Here is a 20089-nt window from a genome sequence, read left to right on the forward strand (position 1 = left end):
TGAAAAAACATGACTTAAAATTTAAAATTGGTAAGGCTTGAGATAAAACAAAATAACATATAGGGATACGGCAGGTATTTCCGTCCATCGTCATAGGGGCTCAACCCAACGAAAGCAACGTACATTTGCTAGAACTCCACTATAGCAGAACGTTTCTCATGAGCTTACGATTTGGTACGGATGAGTTTTACAAAAAAGCGTCTGTTTTATTGGTTTACGAGACTATGACGAACAGACGAAAATACCTGGCGTGTCCCTATCCCATTTTTTGACATAATAAAAAATATATTTGTTTGGTCTGCCCTAACCGGAGATATCAACTTATAAAAAAAATGTAATTTTGACAGAAAAACGATTATAACTTTTGATCGGAAAAAGATATTAAGCATATTTACCCATCAAAAATTGCATTTTTTTAACTTTGAAAGTCACCCGAAGTCGACTTTTTCGAGAAATCTAAAACAAAAAAAGTAGATCAAAAATACTGTTTTTTGAGGTACATCCTAATCCAATTAGGTAAAATTGCTCTTAATCAGCCAACTTAAGAGCTACAGAAAAAACTTTTTTAGCAAAATTTATTGGAATAAGCTGCGCTACAACTTTGTAAAACATATCATGTTAGAATTCCGAGAAATAAAAAAAATATTTTCTTTTTTTTATCATATGGTGGGCCACCCTATTTTTTGATAGCACCATAATGATGGCCTTACTATTTCTAACAATTTTGTAGAACAACATTTTTTTCTAAAAAATATAGTTTTGGCGTCAAATGCATCTTTCCGCGCAAAACTGTATCCTGGACCATAGTGCATTGAAGCCAGCAACAGTGGCGTGAATTGACGTCGCTATTTTTTATTACGTTAATTTCTTTGATATTTTTTAGGATTTTTCCGGATTTTTTTCATGACCTAAATTGGAGCATCCTTTAAATTTCTCCAGAATCTAATGAGTTCTACTGAAAAAATATGTTGAATTTTTCCATAAAAGTGTTATTCTTCTGGAAAACTTCACGATATTTCCAGCTTAAAATTTATTGGATACTCCACGGAAAGCTTTTCTTAATTAGACAAGGAAGGATCCATGTCTGTATTTTTGTACACTTGATACAACTCGTGATTCATGCGGCTGCGTTTTCGCCAAGTATTAAACGCAGTATTATGAGCTCCAACACTTTGAGAATTCGATAGTCTGCATGTCCATGTCATGGCCCTAAAGGGCGAATCAACAATGTGTACAGAGCTAGTTTTATCCATGTCTGTATTAGCTGTTATGCTTTAGCTGGCTACGCAAACCGTAGAACGTCCTACTTTCTGCCGCAACACGTATTTACAATTCGTCGTCAACCTGAAATCGCATTTCGTCCAGTTCCACCTCGGGACCAATATCGTTTGGACTGCCTGTTCTCTGCCAGCCACAAGGTACTTAGTTTTGACAGGGTCTATTATCTGCCCTACATATTCTTTCAATATCAAGCCTCTCCGACTGCTCTGCGATTTACACCAATAATGGCGACGTCATCCGCAAAATCAAGGAGCATGTAAGACTTGATGATGGTTCCGTTCTTTGCAATTTTCTACTTTGTTTTCCAATGATTTAAACTACTTCACTCTTTTTTTTTCTTTTTCAATTATTTACGGGTTACGGGTTTTCATATACACACTTTGATTATTTAACACTTGCCCCAACTTCCAGTTCTTGATTTACCTGAAGACTTTAATAAGTAACTCTTTCGAATAACGGAATCTTCGGACACTACGCAAATATAACATTATTGATAATTAGCTAAACTGCGTTTATACAGCATGTGCCCCAATTCCCACCATTGAACGGTTCCGCATAACCAGTAGCAGCACTAAAAACCAGCCAGCGTTAGAAACATAATTCCTTCCATTGATGCGTCTCGCTGTTGTTGCTGGTAGCATCATCGTCTCTCGTTTCACGCACTATCGTCCGATAGCCACTCCAAACTTCCAACCAACCGGAGATGTGTGCGTCCTCTTCGTCGTCGTCGTACTCTGTGCTCAATGTTTATCATCGTAAATGCCTTAATAAACAGAGAAGAAAATTACTGTTTAAGCACACTAAATCCAGTCCCGATCACGTTTCCCGCCATATTCAATTACCAGAAGGGATTTTTCGATCAAAACTTGGCGCGATGAAATTGTACACCTTCGTTGTTGTCGTCTTCGTCGCCAGCCCCATCATCATCGTCTTTGGTTCAGTTGGGGACCGCGTTGCTTGGCGATGTGCTGAAAAGTCCAACATAACCCACTTCTTCCGACAGCTTTGTGCTCAGCAATCGCTTGCGCGGCGCGGCGGTGAAGAACTTTTTGATGAGCTCACGATGGCCCCGGGATTGATTGCTTCGGCTTCTGATTTGTTCTCTAACGGTATTTCGGAAAGTTTTACGACCGTTGGCTTTAATTCACTGCCAACCGTCCGCGTGGTCTGGTTCCCGGAATATTGAACTACGTCACGACGATGAGGTAAGCTTCTGGTCGTTGATTAACGCGCTGTGATCGAAATAGATTTCGTTAATTGGGAAAATTAATCAACGTAATTAATTAGGCAAATGTGTCAAAGCTTGTTCCGTCGGGTGTCTTGATAAACGTTTCAACTAGGCAAAATGTCCCGCATTCCGAAGATTTCCCCTTTTTTCCCCGGAATTATCAATTTGTATGCCATCTTTGATTGCTCATAATAATTATGTTGGATCTTTATATTCGATCTCACTAGTTTTGGGTTCCAATTGCCACACCACCAAATCACAACGCAATCTTTGGCAATATACTTCCATCTTTAGCACCGTGCATAACCGCAGCAGTGGTTCCGGCACCAGGCAGCTACTTTCTATTCTAGCGCAGCGCACGATGTTAAATGTAGCACGTTTCTACTTCCGACAATAATGTGGCTCGGTTATGCCACTGACTGTGTGCCAGGCCAAGAAACTTAATTAGGAAACATTGGCAAACTGATGCTATGATGTTGATTGCGACGACGTTGATGATATTGTACAATGCCGCCTTCCCATGTTCGTAGACGCCTCTTCCTCGTTAAGGAGTTTTACTCTGTTTCAGTGCAAGACGATCTTCGAAGATTCAAAGCAATGAATGCCGGTTGTGGTTTCGTAGTTTGTTCCTCAGATGAAATGCTGTATCGCCGCAAATTTGAAACACTGTGGCCATTGGGACATGCTTCGTAGTGCTGTATCAATGAAAATAACAGAGAATAACAGCTGAAATGTGAATTTCATTAGATTTTTCTTTGTTAAAAAATACTCAGATAACTCACATGTTTATGAACATTCACTTTTATCGAGTCAAGATGTTTCATTGTGAAACTGCTGGCGCAGGAAAACTCTGTACGGAATTGTTTATCTTCAGGTTTTCGCGCACTTCTCGATTCTCCCGGGCGATCCACCTAAACTGGGTCGCTTTCTACACGGTTTATTTTTGCTTGTTTCTGGTTTAATGAAACATACATCCCACGAAAGATACACACAAAAAACGAAGAAAAATCAGATGATATTAAAAAAGTTGTGAAAATTAAGGTAGACGAAAACAATGTCGAAATCCATCAGCGTAAAAAGCAATCCTAGTATATCTTGGTATACTTTTGCATATACTGCCCCGTCTATTGTATGCATCCATCCAGCCCTAAACAAATTTATAGATAATCTGTTCGTCAAAGACTGCTGGATCATAGTTCATACTTCAGTTCCATATCTGTATCATCAGGGATTACAATGCTCTTATTTCAACGGTGACATATGGAATATAAATCCATCTCCTTCGATTGATCAAACTTTCAATAACTATTTCGCAAAATCACTGCTGAAAAAGTCTATAAAATAAGAAACAAATTAAATTGTTTTCCATTGATTTGTTTTATTATTTCTATAAAGACCAACGTGCCAAGGCGTTTAAATAGTGAAATGTGTATTTCTCACATTACCACTGCGGAACAAAACATTCCCCCTGAGTAAGATATTAACCTCGATAAACATTCCGATATAGAGCCATTCATCCTTATCTCAATCGGATCCCTTAATCGTGTCACTCCCATCATACAGAGCAATAAAAGAAGAAACAAGACAATAAAACGACGATGATGATGAGTGATAAAAGTATGTGGGACGAGCACGAGTGAGAGCAACGAGATGTAAGACCGTACCGCCAATAACCCGACCACCGACCGCACCCCGCCAACATCATCACAACCGAAAGCGTTCTACCACCACCCGACCCCGAGAACATTGCTTCCAGCTTGCCTAATGGACCGAAATGAAAGCAGGAGCAGACAACAAACAAACGCTTGCCTGATGAAATCATGATTCTTTGTGCTACTTAGGCAGCATAGTCCTGAACGTGTTCTTTGGCGACTCTTCGTGATTACTTTCCCACTTCCTTCCCGTGCGGAACGCTTTCATATAGCACAGAAAAGTGGAATGCTACACTAATATCGCATAGGGGAATCCGTTGGCAACTTGTGAAATGCGCATATCGTTACGATTTGTTTTTTTAAAACGTATCAAATCAAAAACAATAAGCCAGAACCATGAATTCTTTCGATTCAGCTTGATGAAACATTTTGACGAAATATTTCATAAAATTTTCCATGCGAATTGAAGCGTAGTTTGAGTACCGTGGATAATAAAATTTCGAACAAACTCAAACTTTGGACGCTTCAATTCGTATGAGAAATTTTATGCGCATATCGTTTCGAATCGTTTTTTTTTTCAAGAAAGTATGATGTAACAAAACAATGACTTAGGAGAATTCAAACAAATAGTCTGATGCCGTGTTTTTCAAACAAACCGATTATTATTTATTCAGACTAAGGCCGAAGTGGCTTGTGCGGTATATAAGAGTCTTCTCCATTCGGCTCAGTCCATGGCTACATGTCGCCAACCACGCAGTCTACGCAGGGTCCGCAAATCGTCGTCCACCTGATTGATCTCGCCTTCTTGTGCCCGTCGGATCGTTGTCGAGAACCATTTGAACCGGGTTACTGTCCGACATTCTGACTACGTGCCCGGCCCACCGCAGTCGACCGATTTTCGCGGTGTGAACGATGGATGGTTCTCCCAACAGCTCATGCAACTCGTGGATCATTCGCCTCCTCCACGTACCGTCCACCATCTGCACCCCACCATAGATGGCACGCAGCACTTTCCTTTCGAAAACTCCAAACTCCTCCACGAACATCGTCCAGGTCTCGTGTCCGTAGAGGACTGCCTGTCTATTGAGCGTTTTGTAGATTGTCAGTTTGGTACGGCGGCGGAACTCTCTTCGATCGGAGCGTCTTGCGGAGTTCAAAGTACGTACGATTTCCAGCCACTATGCGTCTCCGAATTTTTCTGCTGGTATCTCCAGTGAGCCCAAGTACACATATTCTTCTACCACCTCGATTTCGTCACCACCGATGCAAACTCGCGGTAGGTGGCTCACATTGTGTTCTCTTGAACCTCTTCCTATCATGTACTTCGTCTTCGACGTATTGATGACGTGTCCGATCCGCTTAGCTTCCCTCTTCAGTCTGATGTAGGCTTCCTCCATCTTCTCAAAGTTACATGCCATAATATCTATGTCATCGGCGAAGCCAAATAGCTGGACGGACTTATTGAAAATTGTACCACTCGTGTTAATCCCTGTTCTTCGTATTACCCCTTCCAAAGCGATGTTGAATAGCAGACACGAAAGACCATCACCTTGCCGTAACCCTCTGCGCGCTTCGAAGGGACTCGAGAATGCCCCCGAATCTCGAACTACGCACATCAACCCTAGCAGCACACATGCTTCACATAGGTTGCTGCAACTCATATGTGACCAGATTTAGTCACAATCAAGTTGCTGCAACCATTTTTGTCTGACTTGTGCTGCTCGGGAACCGATCCATCGTCGCTTTGATCAACCGTATCAGTTTATCCGAAAATCCGTGTTCGTGCATTAGCTGCCATAGCTGGTCCCGATCGATTGTATCATATGCGGCTTTGAACTCGATGAATAGATGATGTGTGGACGGGTACGTTGTATTCGTGACATTTCTGTAGTACTTCTTGGCGAATGGCGAAAACCTGGTCCGTGGTGGAGCGTTCGCCCATAAAAGCCGCCTGGTACTGCCCCACGAACTCCCTTGCAATTGGTGCTAGTCGACGACATAAAATTTGGGGAAGTACCTTGTAGGCGGCGTTTAGCAATTTGATTGCGCGGTAGTTGCTACAATCCAGCTTATCGCCCTTTTTGTAGGTGGGACACACGACACCTTCCATCCACTCCTGCGGCAAAATTTCCTCCTCCCAAATCTTGGTAATGACCCAGTGCAGCGCTCTAGCCAGTGCCTCACTACCGTGTTTAAAAAGCTTGTTGTTCTTCAGCCGGCCAATCTCCTCCTGGATTTCCTGGAGATCCGGTAAAATTATGTCCTGCGCTCGTTCTCCCAGGTTCATCACAATACCGCCATCTTCGTCTGCCACATCGCCATTCAGGTGTTCTTCGTAGTGCTGCCGCCACCTTTGGATCACCTCACGCTCGTTCGTAAGAAGGTTCCCGTTTATGTCCTTACACATATCAGGCTGTGGCACGTGGCCACAAACCGATACAAATATTAATTAATGTTCCCCACCTCGGATTTTTTTGCCAAAAATAATATTCTGAGATGGCAAAAAAAAATCAGATAATTTTGAGGATTTTCAAAACATTCTTTAACAAATGCGAGGAGTTTTTTAATTTTTTTTCATTTTAATATTTATTTCTTCCAGAAGTTCCTCCAGGAATTCTTCCGGAAGTTCCTCCAGGAATTCCTCCGGAAGTTCCTCCAGGAATTCCTCCGGAAGTTCCTCCAGGAATTCCTCCGGAAGTTCCTCCAGGAATTCCTCGGGAAGTTCCTCCAGGAATTCCTCCGGAAGTCCCTCCAGGAATTCCTCCGGAAGTTCCTCCATGAATTCCTCCGGAAGTTCCTCCAAGAATTCCTCCGGAAGTTCCTCCATGAAGTTCCTCCAGGAATTCCTCCGGAAGTTCCTCCAGGAATTCCTCCGGAAGTTCCTCCAGGAATTCCTCCGGAAGTTCCTCCAGGATTTCCTCCGGAAGTTCCTCCAGGATTTCCTCCGGAAGTTCCTCCAGGATTTCCTCCGGAAGTTCCTCCAGGATTTCCTCCGGAAGTTCCTCCAGGATTTCCTCTAGAAGTTACTCCAGGATTTTTTCCGGAAGTTCCTTCAGGAATTTTTCCGGAAGTACCTCCAGGAATTCCTCCGGCAGTCCCTCCAGGAACTCCTCCGGAAGTCCCTCCAGGAATTCCTCCGGAAGTCCCTCCAGGAATTCCTCCGGAAGCCCCTCCAGGAATTCCTCCGGAAGTTCCTCCAGGAATTTTTCCGGAAGTTCTTTCAAGAATTCCTCCGGAAGTTCCTCCAGGAATTCCTCTAGAAGTTCCTCCAGGAATTCCTCTAGAAGTTCCTCCAGGAATTCCTCTAGAAGTTCCTCCAGGAATTCCTCCGAAAGTTTCTCCAAGAATTCCTCCGGAAGCTTCTCCAGGAATTTCTCCGGAAGTTCCTCATGAAATTCCTTTGGAAATTCCTCCTGGAATTGCTCTGGAAGTTTCTCTAGGAATTACTCTGGAAGTTCCTCCAGGAATTCCTCCGGAAGTCCCTCCAGGAATTCCTCCGGAAGTCCCTCCAGGAATTCCTCTGGAAGCCCTCCAAGAATTTCTCCGGAAGTCCCTCCAGGAATTACTCCGGAAGTCCCTCCAGGAATTCCTCCGGAAGTCCCTCCAGGAATTCCTCCGGAAGTCCCTCCAGGAATTCCTCCGGAAGTCCCTCCACGAATTTCTCCGGAAGTCCCTCCAGGAATTACTCCGGAAGTCCCTCCAGGAATTCCTCCGGAAGTCCCTCCAGGAATTCCTCCGGAAGTCCCTCCAGGAATTCCTCCGGAAGTCCCTCCAGGAATTCCTCCGGAAGTTCCTCCAGGAATTCTTCCGGAAGTTCTTCCAAGAATTCCTCCGGAAGCTCCTCCAGGAATTCCTCTAGAAGTTCCTCCAGGAATTCCTCCGAAAGTTTCTCCAAGAATTCCTCCGGAAGTTTCTCCAGGAATTTCTCCGGAAGTTCCTCATGAAATTCCTTTGGAAATTCCTCCAGGAATTGCTCTGGAAGTTTCTCTAGGAATTACTCTGGAAGTTCCTCCAGGAATTTCTCCGGAAGTTCCTACAGGAATTCCTCCGGAAGTTCCTACAGGAATTCCTCCGGAAGTTCCTACAGGAATTCCTCCGGAAGTTCCTACAGGAATTCCTCCGGAAGTTCCTACAGGAATTCCTCCGGAAGTTCCTCCAGGAATTCCTCCGGAAGTTCCTCCAGGAATTCCTCCGGAAGTTCCTCCAGGAATTCCTCCAAAAGTTCCTCCAGGAATTCCTCCGGAAGTTCCTCCAGAAATTCCTCCGGAAGCTCCTCTAGGAATTCCTCCGAAAGTTCCTCCAGGAATTCCTCCGGAATTTCCTCCAGGAATTTCTCCGGAATTTCCTCCAGGAATTCCCCCGGAAGTTCCTCCAGGAATTCCCCCGGAAGTTCCTCCAGGAATTCCCCCGGAAGTTCCTCCAGGAATTCCCCCGGAAGTTCCTCCAGGAATTCCCCCGGAAGTTCCTCCAGGAATTCCCCCGGAAGTTCCTACAGGAATTCCCCCGGAAGTTCCTCCAGGATTTCCCCCGGAAGTTCCTCCAGGAATTCCCCCGGAAGTTCCTCCAGGAATTCTTCCGGAAGTTCCTCCAAGAATTACTCCGGAAGTTACTCCAGGAATTCCTCTAGAAGTTCCTCTAAGAATTCCTCCGATAGTTCCTCCAAGAATTCCTCCGGAAATTTCTCCAGGAATTTCTCCGGAAGTTCCTCAAGATGTTCCTTTGGAAATTCCTCCAGGAATTGCTCTGGAAGTTTCTCTAGGAATTACTCTAGAAGTTCCTCCAGGAATTTCTCCGGAAGTTCCTCCAGAAAGTTCTCTGGAAGCTCTTGCACGAATGCCTCCGAAAGTTCCTCTAGGAATTTCTCCGAAAGTTCCTCTAGGAATTTCTCGAATGTTCCTCTAGGAATTCCTCTCAATTCCTTCAAGAATTCCTCTAGAAGTTCCTCCAGGATTTTTTTCGTAAGTTTCTCCAGGAATTCGTTGGAAAGTTCCTACAGGAATTCTTTCAAAAATGCGTTTAGGAAATCCTCGGGAAGATCTTCCAAGAATGCCTTTGGAAAATCCTCTAGGAATTCCTTCGGGAGCTCTTCGAAAGTTTCCCCAGGAATGCCTCCGGATGTTTCTCCGGAAGTTTCTTCAAGTCTTTCTCTGAAAAATCTTCCAGAAATTCCTCTTGAAGTTCCTCCAGGAATTCGTCCGGAAATTTCTCCAAGAAATCCTCTGGAAGTTCCTCCAGAAATTGTTCCGGAAGTTTCTCCGGGAATATCTCCGGATGTCTCTCCACGAATTTCTCTGGAAGTCTCTCCAGGAATTCGTACGAAAGTTCCTTCTGGAATTCCTTCGGAAATTTTTCCACGAATACCTCTGGAAGTTCCTCCAGAAATTTCTTCAGGAATTCATTCGGAAGTTTTAAATTGAATGCCTCAGGAAGTTTCTTCGGGACTACCTCCGGAAGTTTTCTCAGGAAATGAAAGAAAATAAATAAATAAATAACTAAAAATAATTCAAATTTCGTCAAATTTCTAAATCGAAAAATAAAAATATTTTCGGCAAAAATATGTTTTTTATATGTTTTTATATTTTTTTATGAAAATAAAAAATTGGTGAGCAAAATAAAATAGTTCTGTCTGTAAACTAAATTTATGAATTATAATTTTTAAAGCCAATCAATATTCTGTGCTGCATTTAGCTACACCCTCCCTTACCTATCACCCAGAATCAGTGACGGTTTGCGCTGTTTACCTTCCGATAGAGAGAACGCCCGGCGAACGATGTTTGGTCGCATTTCCTTGGGCTTTCATTTCTATCGCATCCGATTCCTCCTCGCCTGACTGTTGCCGATTGGTACTTACAGTCCAATAAACACACAGCATCGTCCGTGCGCTGCAAACGTTCTTCGGCTCTGCTGGTGGTTGCTGGTGGTCCGTCCCCCGGATTCGTACGTGATTCCAAGAAAGGAAAAATAACCCACCCCGAAAAGAGAAGTAAATTATCACTGCCGTCGAGCGTTGGCTGCGAATGGAAGCAAAAATTAGTATCAGATTTGATGTTGCGTACGGAGGTTTGGTGTCGGACGGCGATCGGAACCGGTGTGGTTGCGGTGCGTGAGATATCAGAGCCAAAAGAAGTTCGGTTGTTCGTCGTGCGGTTGCTGCCATCATCGTCGTGTATCGATTGGCGTGTCTGAATTTCGGCGTGCGACTCCGCGTGGTTGTGTTATCAGTCAATATTCGAAGCCCAGCAATTCCGGACTCCGGCGTGTAGAGTTAATGAGTATGTGCTGTTTGGTGGGGATCTGTTCGTCCGTTCATTCAGTCCCGAGTGCTCTACTATGCACGGGCCCTCGGTGTGTGTAGGCTGTTTGTTTGGCGCAGAAGTGCTGTTCGAGTCATTAAGCCAAATAAATTGCTTTGTAAGTGGCAGTGTTTGATCTTCCGTTGGAGATAGTGGGAAGGCATGACTTCCTCTTGTGCTGTGCTTTAGGAAGCCACTGAAGTTGGTACACATTGCTGATGCTGCCGTTGTTGGTGTCGGATGATTGGCTTCGTTATCTGATTATGCTGAATGAGGTTTCATTAGCCGCTATTGGAGATTCTGATTTTCATTTATTGACGCGGCACCGTATGAATCTGGAAAGGGAAAGGTAAATATGGACCTGTTTTTTCGTTGGTGTTGTATGGCATACATACAATATGGCCAATAGTTACGAATGCTGAAATTGGATTACTTCATTACTACTGTTGTACGGTTATACGACATGGATGGAGTTAAGACTCGTACATTCCGAAAAAGTGTAGGAGGTCTTAAATTCAAGCGGCATAGTAAATGAAATATTTCATTTAATGGAACCAGTATGCCTCCACAAGATTGTCTGAAATAGCTCCTGGAGTAATGATGTAACTGGAGTACAAAAAGAAATACAAACCATTTGGGTGAATTGCTTCACAGTATGAGATAGGATGCAGGAACAAATTTGTGTATAATCTTTTACTCCGAGACGTATACCTGAAAAAAAAACAAGTATGTACGGAGAACTTCTAGGTATTGGGATATTCGAGAATTACAAATATATTTCACAATACAGAGAACATCCTTGAGCAAGGCTGTTCGGCCACATTGAGAGTTGACGGAAAGTCAATGTCAACTTCTCTCCACGAACAGCCTAGATAGCCGTGTGGTGTCGGCAGCTGGTTATCTGGCTAAGAATAGCATTACGGATTGCCTGTTCCAGTGGTAAAAGTCCACCATACAGGTGACCCCTAATTTTCGGTGTGATGCGGCTTTATGCTTACCGTGCCTACGAATGAATGGTTAGGGGGGTCTAATAAGAACCTAACCGCAAACGGAGCCTGTGAAGCACCAGGGCCCCCTTCACAGTATTTTAGCCCTCGCTGCGCTAACCGGAGCTATGGCGTAGTTGACTTTTTACTTCTCCGAGATAGTCGGCTACTCTTATTCAACCTCATCGTGAGGTTAAATAAGAGTAGGGTTATGAATATGTGTTTTAATTAGTTTTCAACAAATTGTCACCTATATGGATTCGCATTATGCGTTTTTTACAATGTGCTTTGTGTATGTTACCTATATGGATTCCCATTATGCGTTTTTTCACAGTGTACTCTGTGTCTCGTCCTTGACGTTTGGCTTCGGCTACTCTTGTTCAATCTCAACGTAAGATTAATAAGAGTGGGGTTATGAATATGTGTTTTACTTAGTTTTCAACAAATTGTCACCTATATGGATTCGCATTATGCGTTTTTCACAGTGTACTCTGTGTCTCGTCTTTGACGTACGGCTTTGGCTACTCTTGTTCAATATCAACGTGAGTGTGGGCTTATGAATATGTGTTTTACTTAGTTTTCCAACAAACTATCACCTATATAGATTCGCATTTTGCATTTTTGCCTTTCTCGTATTTTTACAATGTACTTTGTGTTTGTCACCTATATGGATTCGCATTATGCGCTTTTCACAGTGTACTCTGTGTTTTGTCTTTGACGTTCGGCTTCAGCTACTCTTGTTTAATCTCAACTTGAGGTTGAATGAGGGTGGGATTATGAATATGTTTTTTACTTAGTTTTTCAACAAATTTTCACCTATATGGATTCGCATTATGCGTTTTTCACAATGTGCTTTGTGTATGTTACCTATATGGATTCGCATTATGCGTTTTTTACAATGTACTTTGTGTATGTTACCTATATGGATTCGCATTATTCGTTTTTCACAGTGTACTCTGTGTTTGGTTCTTGACGTTCGGGTTCGGCTACTCTTGTTCAATCTCAACGTGAGGTTCAATAAGAATGGGGTTATGAATATGTGTTTTACTTAGTTTTCAACAAATTGCCACCTATATGGATTCGCATTATGCGATTTTTACAATGTACTTTGTGATTGTCACCTATATGGATTCGCATTATGCGTTTTTCACAGTGCACTCTGTGTTTCGTCTTTGACGTTCGTCCATTGTTACGTCCTCTGTTGTGACACCTCTCTTTAGTCCCTAGCTGAATGCGTGTGATTGGCTTTCTTATAAATGGTTCCATTCTCTTTTCCAACTTCACTTCCTCTTCCTTTCCCCTTTTTTCTTCCTTTTCCGTCAGGTAAATGATGAGAAAGGCCAGTGAAGGCGATGGCACAAATCTTCCAAATTGAGGGGAACGTGCCTCTTGAGCCGACGTTCTGATACCTGATACCTGATTGCTGGTTGAATCGATGTAATTGGAGTGCAAAAAGAAAAACAAACCATTTGGGTGAATTGCTTCACAGCATGAGATAGGATACAGGAACAAATTTGTGGATAATCTCTTTACTACGAGACGTATACCTGAAAAAAAAAAACAAGTATGTACGGAGAACTTCTAGATATTGGGATATTCGAGAATTACAAATATATTTCACAATACAGAGAACATCCTTGAGCAACTACAGCGCAATCAGATGAGGTCAAGAACGATATGTTCTTCAGATATTGATACCCCCAAAATACGACGAGTACGAGGCGAAGTGTTCTGGTCCATGGAGTCCCCTTCTGGAACCAATTACCAGCCGATGTCAAAAACCTAACGACCATCGATGCGTTAAAGAAGAAGCACAAATCAAATTATTTTCAAAAATTTATTCTAAATATCCTACAGAATTGTTTCCCACTCCAGGAATAATTTGGAAGATGTCTCCATTGATTCCTTTTGAATTTCCTCCAGGGACTTCTTCGGAAAATCCTATAGAAAGGCCTTCGTTAATTCATCCATAAATTCTTTAGGAACTTCCTTTTTTCAGTAAATAACATAATAATAACATATTTCATGCAGGGATTATTCCGGAAATTTTGTTGGTAGATTTTTTCCTGGCACAGAATTTTTGGAAGGATTTTTAATGGAAATATTAAAGGTATTTCCAGATGAATTTTTCGAAGAACTCTTGAAGTAATTTCTAAATGCTTCGTAAACGATTTTATTATTAATTTCTTTTCGAGAATTTTTAAATAAATATCCGAAGGTGTTTATAAGTTTCTAATTAAATTTTCGGAGGAAGGTCCTAAGGTATTCCCAGATGAAGTTTCGAAATAATTCCTGGATGAAGTTCTGAATAGATTCCTGAGTGAAATTTAAAAGGAATTTTTCCTAGAGTTTTGGAAGGAATTTTTCGAGGAAGAAGAATTTGTTTGACGAAAACCTAAAATATTTGCTGATGCAATTCCTTGAAAAAATTCACAAGGGTTTTAATTCATTTTCATCAGGCATTCAAAGAAATTTATAAAACAAATATTCCTGAAAGTCGTCTAAGACGAATTAAGTACTCTCCATTTAATTCCACCAATTATTAATTTTCTGATTCCTCAAAAGTTTTCCGTTGGAAAGAATTGCCGAAGAAATTTCTAAAAGAATTTTTTAATGAATTCTCGAAGGAATCTCTAGAAAAAAAAATCGAAGCAATTTCCGAAGAATTTTGGAGGATTTCGAAAGGTACTTCCGACGATGAATTGAAAAAAAATTGGAATTCAGGAAATATTCCTTCGAAAACTCAAAGATTGGAATTACAAGAAAATTTAGAAAGTAATTCCGAAAACCCTTCACGAATTCTTTTCGGAATATGTTTTAAGAATCCTGTCAGTACTTTCTTAAGAAAGCTCTTCGAAAACTCTAGGAAGAATTTCTTGGAGTTGCTTTGAAATTTCCCTCAGAAATTATTTCTTCAGATTTCCAGGAATTCTTTCGAAAAATCTTATACGAATTACTTCGCTCATTCATCCGGATTTTTTAAGCTACTCTTCTAGGAATAACTTTAGACCTTCGGAGATTCCTTTTGAAATTTCTTTAAAATTCCCTTTGAGAATTCTTTCTTCAGAAAATCCTTCAAAAACTCTACCAGGAATCCTTCGGAAATTTCTTTTAGAAATCTTTTTGAGAACTCCTTCGAAAAATCTTTAGAAATTTCCTACGAAATTCCTTCAGGAAATCTTTTTAAATTTTCCTTAAAAGTTCTTTTAGGATTTCTCATTTCATTCTTCAATTATTTTTTCGTAGGAATTCTATCAACAAAATTTCCGGAATAATTCCTTCAGGAATTTTGAAAGAAATATTACATTGTTTTATTAAACGAATTTCAGAAGAATTTTACAAAGGCCTTTTGGGAGGTTTAACGAAAGCATCCCTGGAGCGAGGAAATTTTATAAGTTATTACTGGAGGAGTTCTCGAAGAAATTTTAGAAGAAATTTTAGGTGGAATTTCGAATGTATTTCCGAATAAATTCTCGAAGGAATTTCCAAAGAACAACCCGAATAGGTTCTCGAAAAGAATTTCTTAACGATCTTCTGAAGGAATTGTTGAATAAATTTCCTTAATAATAATTATAGAAATCCACGAAAAAAAAATCTAATGGAATTTTCAAGCAAATACCTATTGGAATTTTCATATAAGTTGTTAGATTTCTACAGAAATTCAATCGGAAATTACTTCAAAAACTCCTGCAAGAATTTCTTCAGGAATATCTGATTGTATCCCTTCGGGAATTCTTCTAGGAATTTATTCCTGAATTCCTTTGAAAATCCGGACAGTAGTAAGATGAAACACAGTTTTGACTTCATAACGAAAAGAGCAATCCATAAATATCGGGATTGCAGTAGATCCATTATCATAGTTCTTCGGATATTCTCAAGAATTCTTTAGGAGTTTGCTTTAAGAGTTGCTTCGCAAATTTCTCCAGTATTCTTCCAGGTATTAATATTTCATTAATTCATCCAAAAGTTCATTCGGAAAATCCTTCAAAAGACCCTCCAGAAATTTCACGGTAAATTCTTTAAGTAATACATAACTAACTCTTCCGGAATTCCTTTAGCAAAATTTTTGAAATTCAGGAATTCTTCCAGATGTTCCATTCTTTCGGCCTCCGCAATTCCGCCGAAAATTGAGAGGTATCCCTTCGAACTTTCGCATTAATCGAGGTACCCTCTTTTTTGCTGGAAGACGTTGCAGTTGCTATTTGGGAGGCTTCCGAGCCTCTTGAAAGGAGGCTTCCGAGCCTCTTGAAAGGAGGCTTCCGAGCCTCTTGAAAGGAGGCTTCCGAGCCTCTTGAAAGGAGGCTTCCGAGCCTCTTGAAAGGAGGCTTCCGAGCCTCTTGAAAGGAGGCTTCTGAGCCTCTTGAAAGGAAGCTTCCGAGCCTCTTGAAAGGAAGCTTCCGAGCCTCTTGAAAGGAGGCTTCTGAGCCTCTTGAAAGGAGGCTTCTGAGCCTCTTGAAAGGAGGCTTCTGAGCCTCTTGAAAGGAGGCTTCTGAGCCTCTTGAAAGGAGGCTTCTGAGCCTCTTGAAAGGAGGCTTCTGAGTCTCTTGAAAGGAGGCTCCTGAGCCTCTTGAAAGGAGGCTTCTGAGCCTCTTGAAAGGAGGCTTGAGTCTTGAAAGGAGGCTTCTGAGCCTGTTGAAAGGAGGCTTCTGAGTCTCTTGAAAGGAGGCTTCTGAGCCTCTTGAAAGGAGGCTTCTGAGCCTCTTGAAAGGAGGCTTATGAGCCTCTTGAAAGGAGGCTTCTGAGCCTCTTGAAAGGAGGCTTGAGCCTCTTGAAAGGAGGCTCTGAGCCTCTGGAAAGGAGGCTTGAGCCTCTTGAAAGGAGGCTTCTGAGCTCTTGTAAGGAGGCTTCTGAGCCTCTTGAAAGGAGGCTTCTGAGCCTCTTGAAAGGAGGCTTCTGAGCCTCTGGAAAGGAGGCTCTGAGCCTCTGGAAAGGAGGCTTCCAAGCCTCTTAAAATAAGACTTTCAAGCTTCTTGAAACAAGGCTTTTGATCCTCTTGAAAGGAAGCTTCCGAGCCTCTTAAAAAAAGGAATCCGAGCCTCTTGAAAGGAGGCTTCCGAGCCTCTTGAAAGGAAGCTTCCGAGCCTCTTGAAAGGAGGCTTTTGAGCCTCTTGAAAGAAGGCTTCCAAGCCTCTTGAAAGGAGGCTCCCAAGAATCTTGAAAGAGGCTTCCGAGCCCTTTGAAAGGAGGCTTCCGGGCCCTTTGCAAGGAGGCTTCCGAGCCCTTCGAAAGGAGGCCTCCGAGGCTACATCCGCCATTACGTATTTTTGTCCGAGGTACCCCCTGAGTACAGCGAAGGTACCCCCAGGGGTACATGTACCCCAGATTGAGAAGCCCTAGAGAATTGTCCAAGGTATTTACTAAAAAAAATGTTAGAGGTTAATTTCTAAGGAATTCTTGAGATTATCCGAAGATTTCTGGTCAGTAATAAATCCCGGTTTTGACTCTGGAACTCATAAAATGTACATTGCTGATCAGTTTTGCTGCGCTCAAACTCACAGAAATCTAAGAATTTATTTAGGTAAGCATGTAGAATCTTTTTTGGTGAAAAATATTTAATATTTGGGAAAAACTAATAAAATTTCTCCGAGAAGGTGAACCATTCAATCGTTTTAAGATGCCACAGCAAGAGTTTGACCATTTAAAGAATATAACGCGTTTGGCCGCTACAGTCACCCCCACTGTTGAAATTTGATTCTCTCGTAAATCCACTCCCATCTCACCAGTGGCAGCCACGTGGAAAACCGAACTCGACTGGCCGGGGAACCTCACGCAAAACGAATTAATTATTCGCATTTCGCACAACAGCGCAGCGGTGGCATCGTTATCGACGCGTATGATGCGCTTCGAAACTTCGGAACATCTGGATCATAAATCCGGCCTGGCCTTTTTCGTGATTCCACCAGCATAAGCATCGTCACGGATGGTATGATTCCGGCGGAGTCCGGACGCTGTTGATGTTATTGCTTCTGCTGCTGCACCGAAGGCTTCCACATTGGCCGCCACTGACTGTTCGCACCAATTAATAATTGAACGATTTATGGGGAAGAGTCGAAACACAAAGCAGGCCAGGATCAACGTAGTCGGGGCAGAATCAGAAGCTAAATAAATTTAAGAGGATTAATCCCATTTGTCAGGAATGTTGACTTTTTTAATGTCGAACAGATGGAGTGTTGCAGCAGGAGGGGTTCTCAGGTTTTACCAGATTACGGATCAGATGGAAATCGAAAATTGTTACGAAATTGACTTTTTGAGCCCGCTTATTTGTATTTTGAAATTAGTTTGAACCTGATTGAAAATGGTAAACCACCAATAATAATCATTTGAGAGCCTCTGAAAGTCTGTTAGCATAATTTCCAACACGTGATTAAATATGTTTCGTATTTCTTCTCCCGGCTCAAGACTCATGGTCGCTTATTTTCGAATGCTTCACAACACCGCCACCATGGACCAGACGATTGAATTTAATTTTAGGGGAAAACAGAAACTCATTCGAAGCGGTTCAGTGCGGCACAGAAGTGAAATTTTAATTATTACTAAAAGTTAACCTCCGTCTGGTTTCTGGTGCTGGCGCTCGTTCCGGAGGCCACTCCAAATAGATACCATCATCGTCGCACCACACCGCCAGAACTAGCCGCCTCCGCTGAGAAGGAAACGTGGAAGTAACAGTATTAGCAGATGAACACGCCATCTCTCAACAACCTGGTCACTGGCAGCAGCAGCAGCAACGCAAGTGCAGCTTCCAGCACCACTTCCCGAAAGCAGCAACAGCGGTGTAAAAGTTCGCATGTTCGGATCTCATCGAAATGTGAAACACGTGCTGAGCGGCGACGAAAAGTGCATCGCAGCGTTATGAAAATTAATTGAATACAGAATATTCCGAACCCGCGCACGAAGGCAAGCGGTGAGAGTGCTAAAATTTATAATTAAATTAGTGGATAATAGTTTTCTGGCCGGAGAGCAACAGTGGCGGTAGCTGCAGAAGCTGTTTTTGAAGTTTATTCGCCGAGTGCTGGAACCTTATTGGGCATACGATGGTTTGCCATATTGGCAGTAGTCATACAGCCGTAAAACTCACTGGTCAAGGATTTTTATTTGAATGGTCATAATTGATTTGGTTAGTGAATCATATGTTGGTATTGAAAATGATGCTGAGCTCTGGATCCTCTTTATTATGAAATAGTTGAGGCTATTTGGACCACAGGGAATCGTTGCGAATTTGGTGTTTGCATTGCCAGAGAATGCATTTGTCGCGTAAGGCTTTGGAATTGTGCATTGATATGATATTTAACAAATTTTACAAATGCTCATTTAATAAATCATATATCTAATCCACATATTCCCATTTTTTTCTTTTCAGTAATAATTTCGGCCCAAAGCAAGCACTTCTGTTGTGATCATAACGAGTCAGCGCAGCAGGATGCTGTCCGCGAGTGGAAATTCCAAACAAATAATTGCTAATCAGGCAAAAGTGTGAAAATTTCGCTCCTACCGGCGGAATTGTGTTATTACAGCTCGTAATTCTTTCGCACCCGCCCCGACGGTCATAATCAGTGAATGAAATTATCGAAAATATTCAATTACCGAAACAAAATCATAACAACAACCAAAGTGTAGATTTTAATGTGCCGAGTGCTAAAATGGCCAGTGCCAGTGCCAGGTTTCGGTCCCTCGGTTCGCCCCCAGCACGGAGAATGTTGACTCTGGCGGCGGTGGCGACGACGGTGCTGCTCTTGCTGGATCTGGCCGGCCAGTCGCTATGTGAACCGTACGGTGGCGGCGGTGGACACTATGGACTCAACGGAGAAACACGCTGCCCCCGGCTTTGCTCCTGCACCGGACAGACGGTCGACTGCTCGCACCGAGGGCTGACGCAGGTGCCGAGGAAGATCCCCCTGGATACCGATAGACTGTAAGTATTTGTAATTATTCTGATTGTGTTCCGTGCCGATGCACTAAATAGGGGGATGATGGGGGGAGGGGATGTATTTCAGGGGGTTGTAGTGCGTGAGGTGATTTGCATATACAGAGACGTATGGCAGTGGCAAACATGCTGCGCGGGAGGGGTTTAATAGTTGGATAACCTGAGCAAACAACAACCGATAATGTGGGGATTTGTACTCCGAAGATTGAAGTGCGATACCAGTGCCCATGTTGGCAGTTATTCTGAGATAGTAGTAGTAGTGGTGGCATAATGAATTATTTTGATTGGCATTAAATTTACAAACGGGGCTTTGATCAGATAAACGATAATTGCATTTCGTAAAATAATAGTTGACTGACGCTTGGACTAATGAAATCGTGTGTTTTAGGAAGCTGGATGCTTTGATAGGATTTTTAGTCCACATTAATTATAGAGTGGATTTGTCATATGAGATAAAAAAGAAAAAAAATCAGCTCTTGAATTGCAATACTGATATCCATAAGGTACACATGGGTACAAGCGTCTACGACGTGGATTAATCAATGAAAATTTGTCAAACCCGAAGAATCTAAAAGCCGCATTTCATGGAATTCTGAAATTTAAATATTTCAAATCTTTAAATCCCTAAATCCAACTCCTGAAATCCTAAAATTCAAGAATATAAAATCCTAAAATCGTAATTTACCAAAATCATAAAATCATTAAATCATAAAATTATAAAATCATAA

General features: G+C 42.1%; 1 protein-coding gene across 1 annotated transcript in view; it reads left to right on the top strand.

The window, feature by feature from the left end:
* The first annotated feature begins 10240 nt into the window (after positions 1-10240).
* LOC134220330 (protein slit) overlaps positions 10241-20089 on the top strand; it is a 351195-nt gene continuing 341346 nt past the window's right edge. The window contains 2 exon segments of the mRNA XM_062699349.1: positions 10241-10803; positions 18798-19349. Coding sequence (XP_062555333.1) covers positions 19078-19349 — 272 coding nt within the window. The 5' untranslated portion in view covers positions 10241-10803; positions 18798-19077.

The sequence above is a fragment of the Armigeres subalbatus genome, chromosome 3, assembly GCF_024139115.2.
Source record: "Armigeres subalbatus isolate Guangzhou_Male chromosome 3, GZ_Asu_2, whole genome shotgun sequence".
Lineage (NCBI taxonomy): Eukaryota > Metazoa > Arthropoda > Insecta > Diptera > Culicidae > Armigeres > Armigeres subalbatus.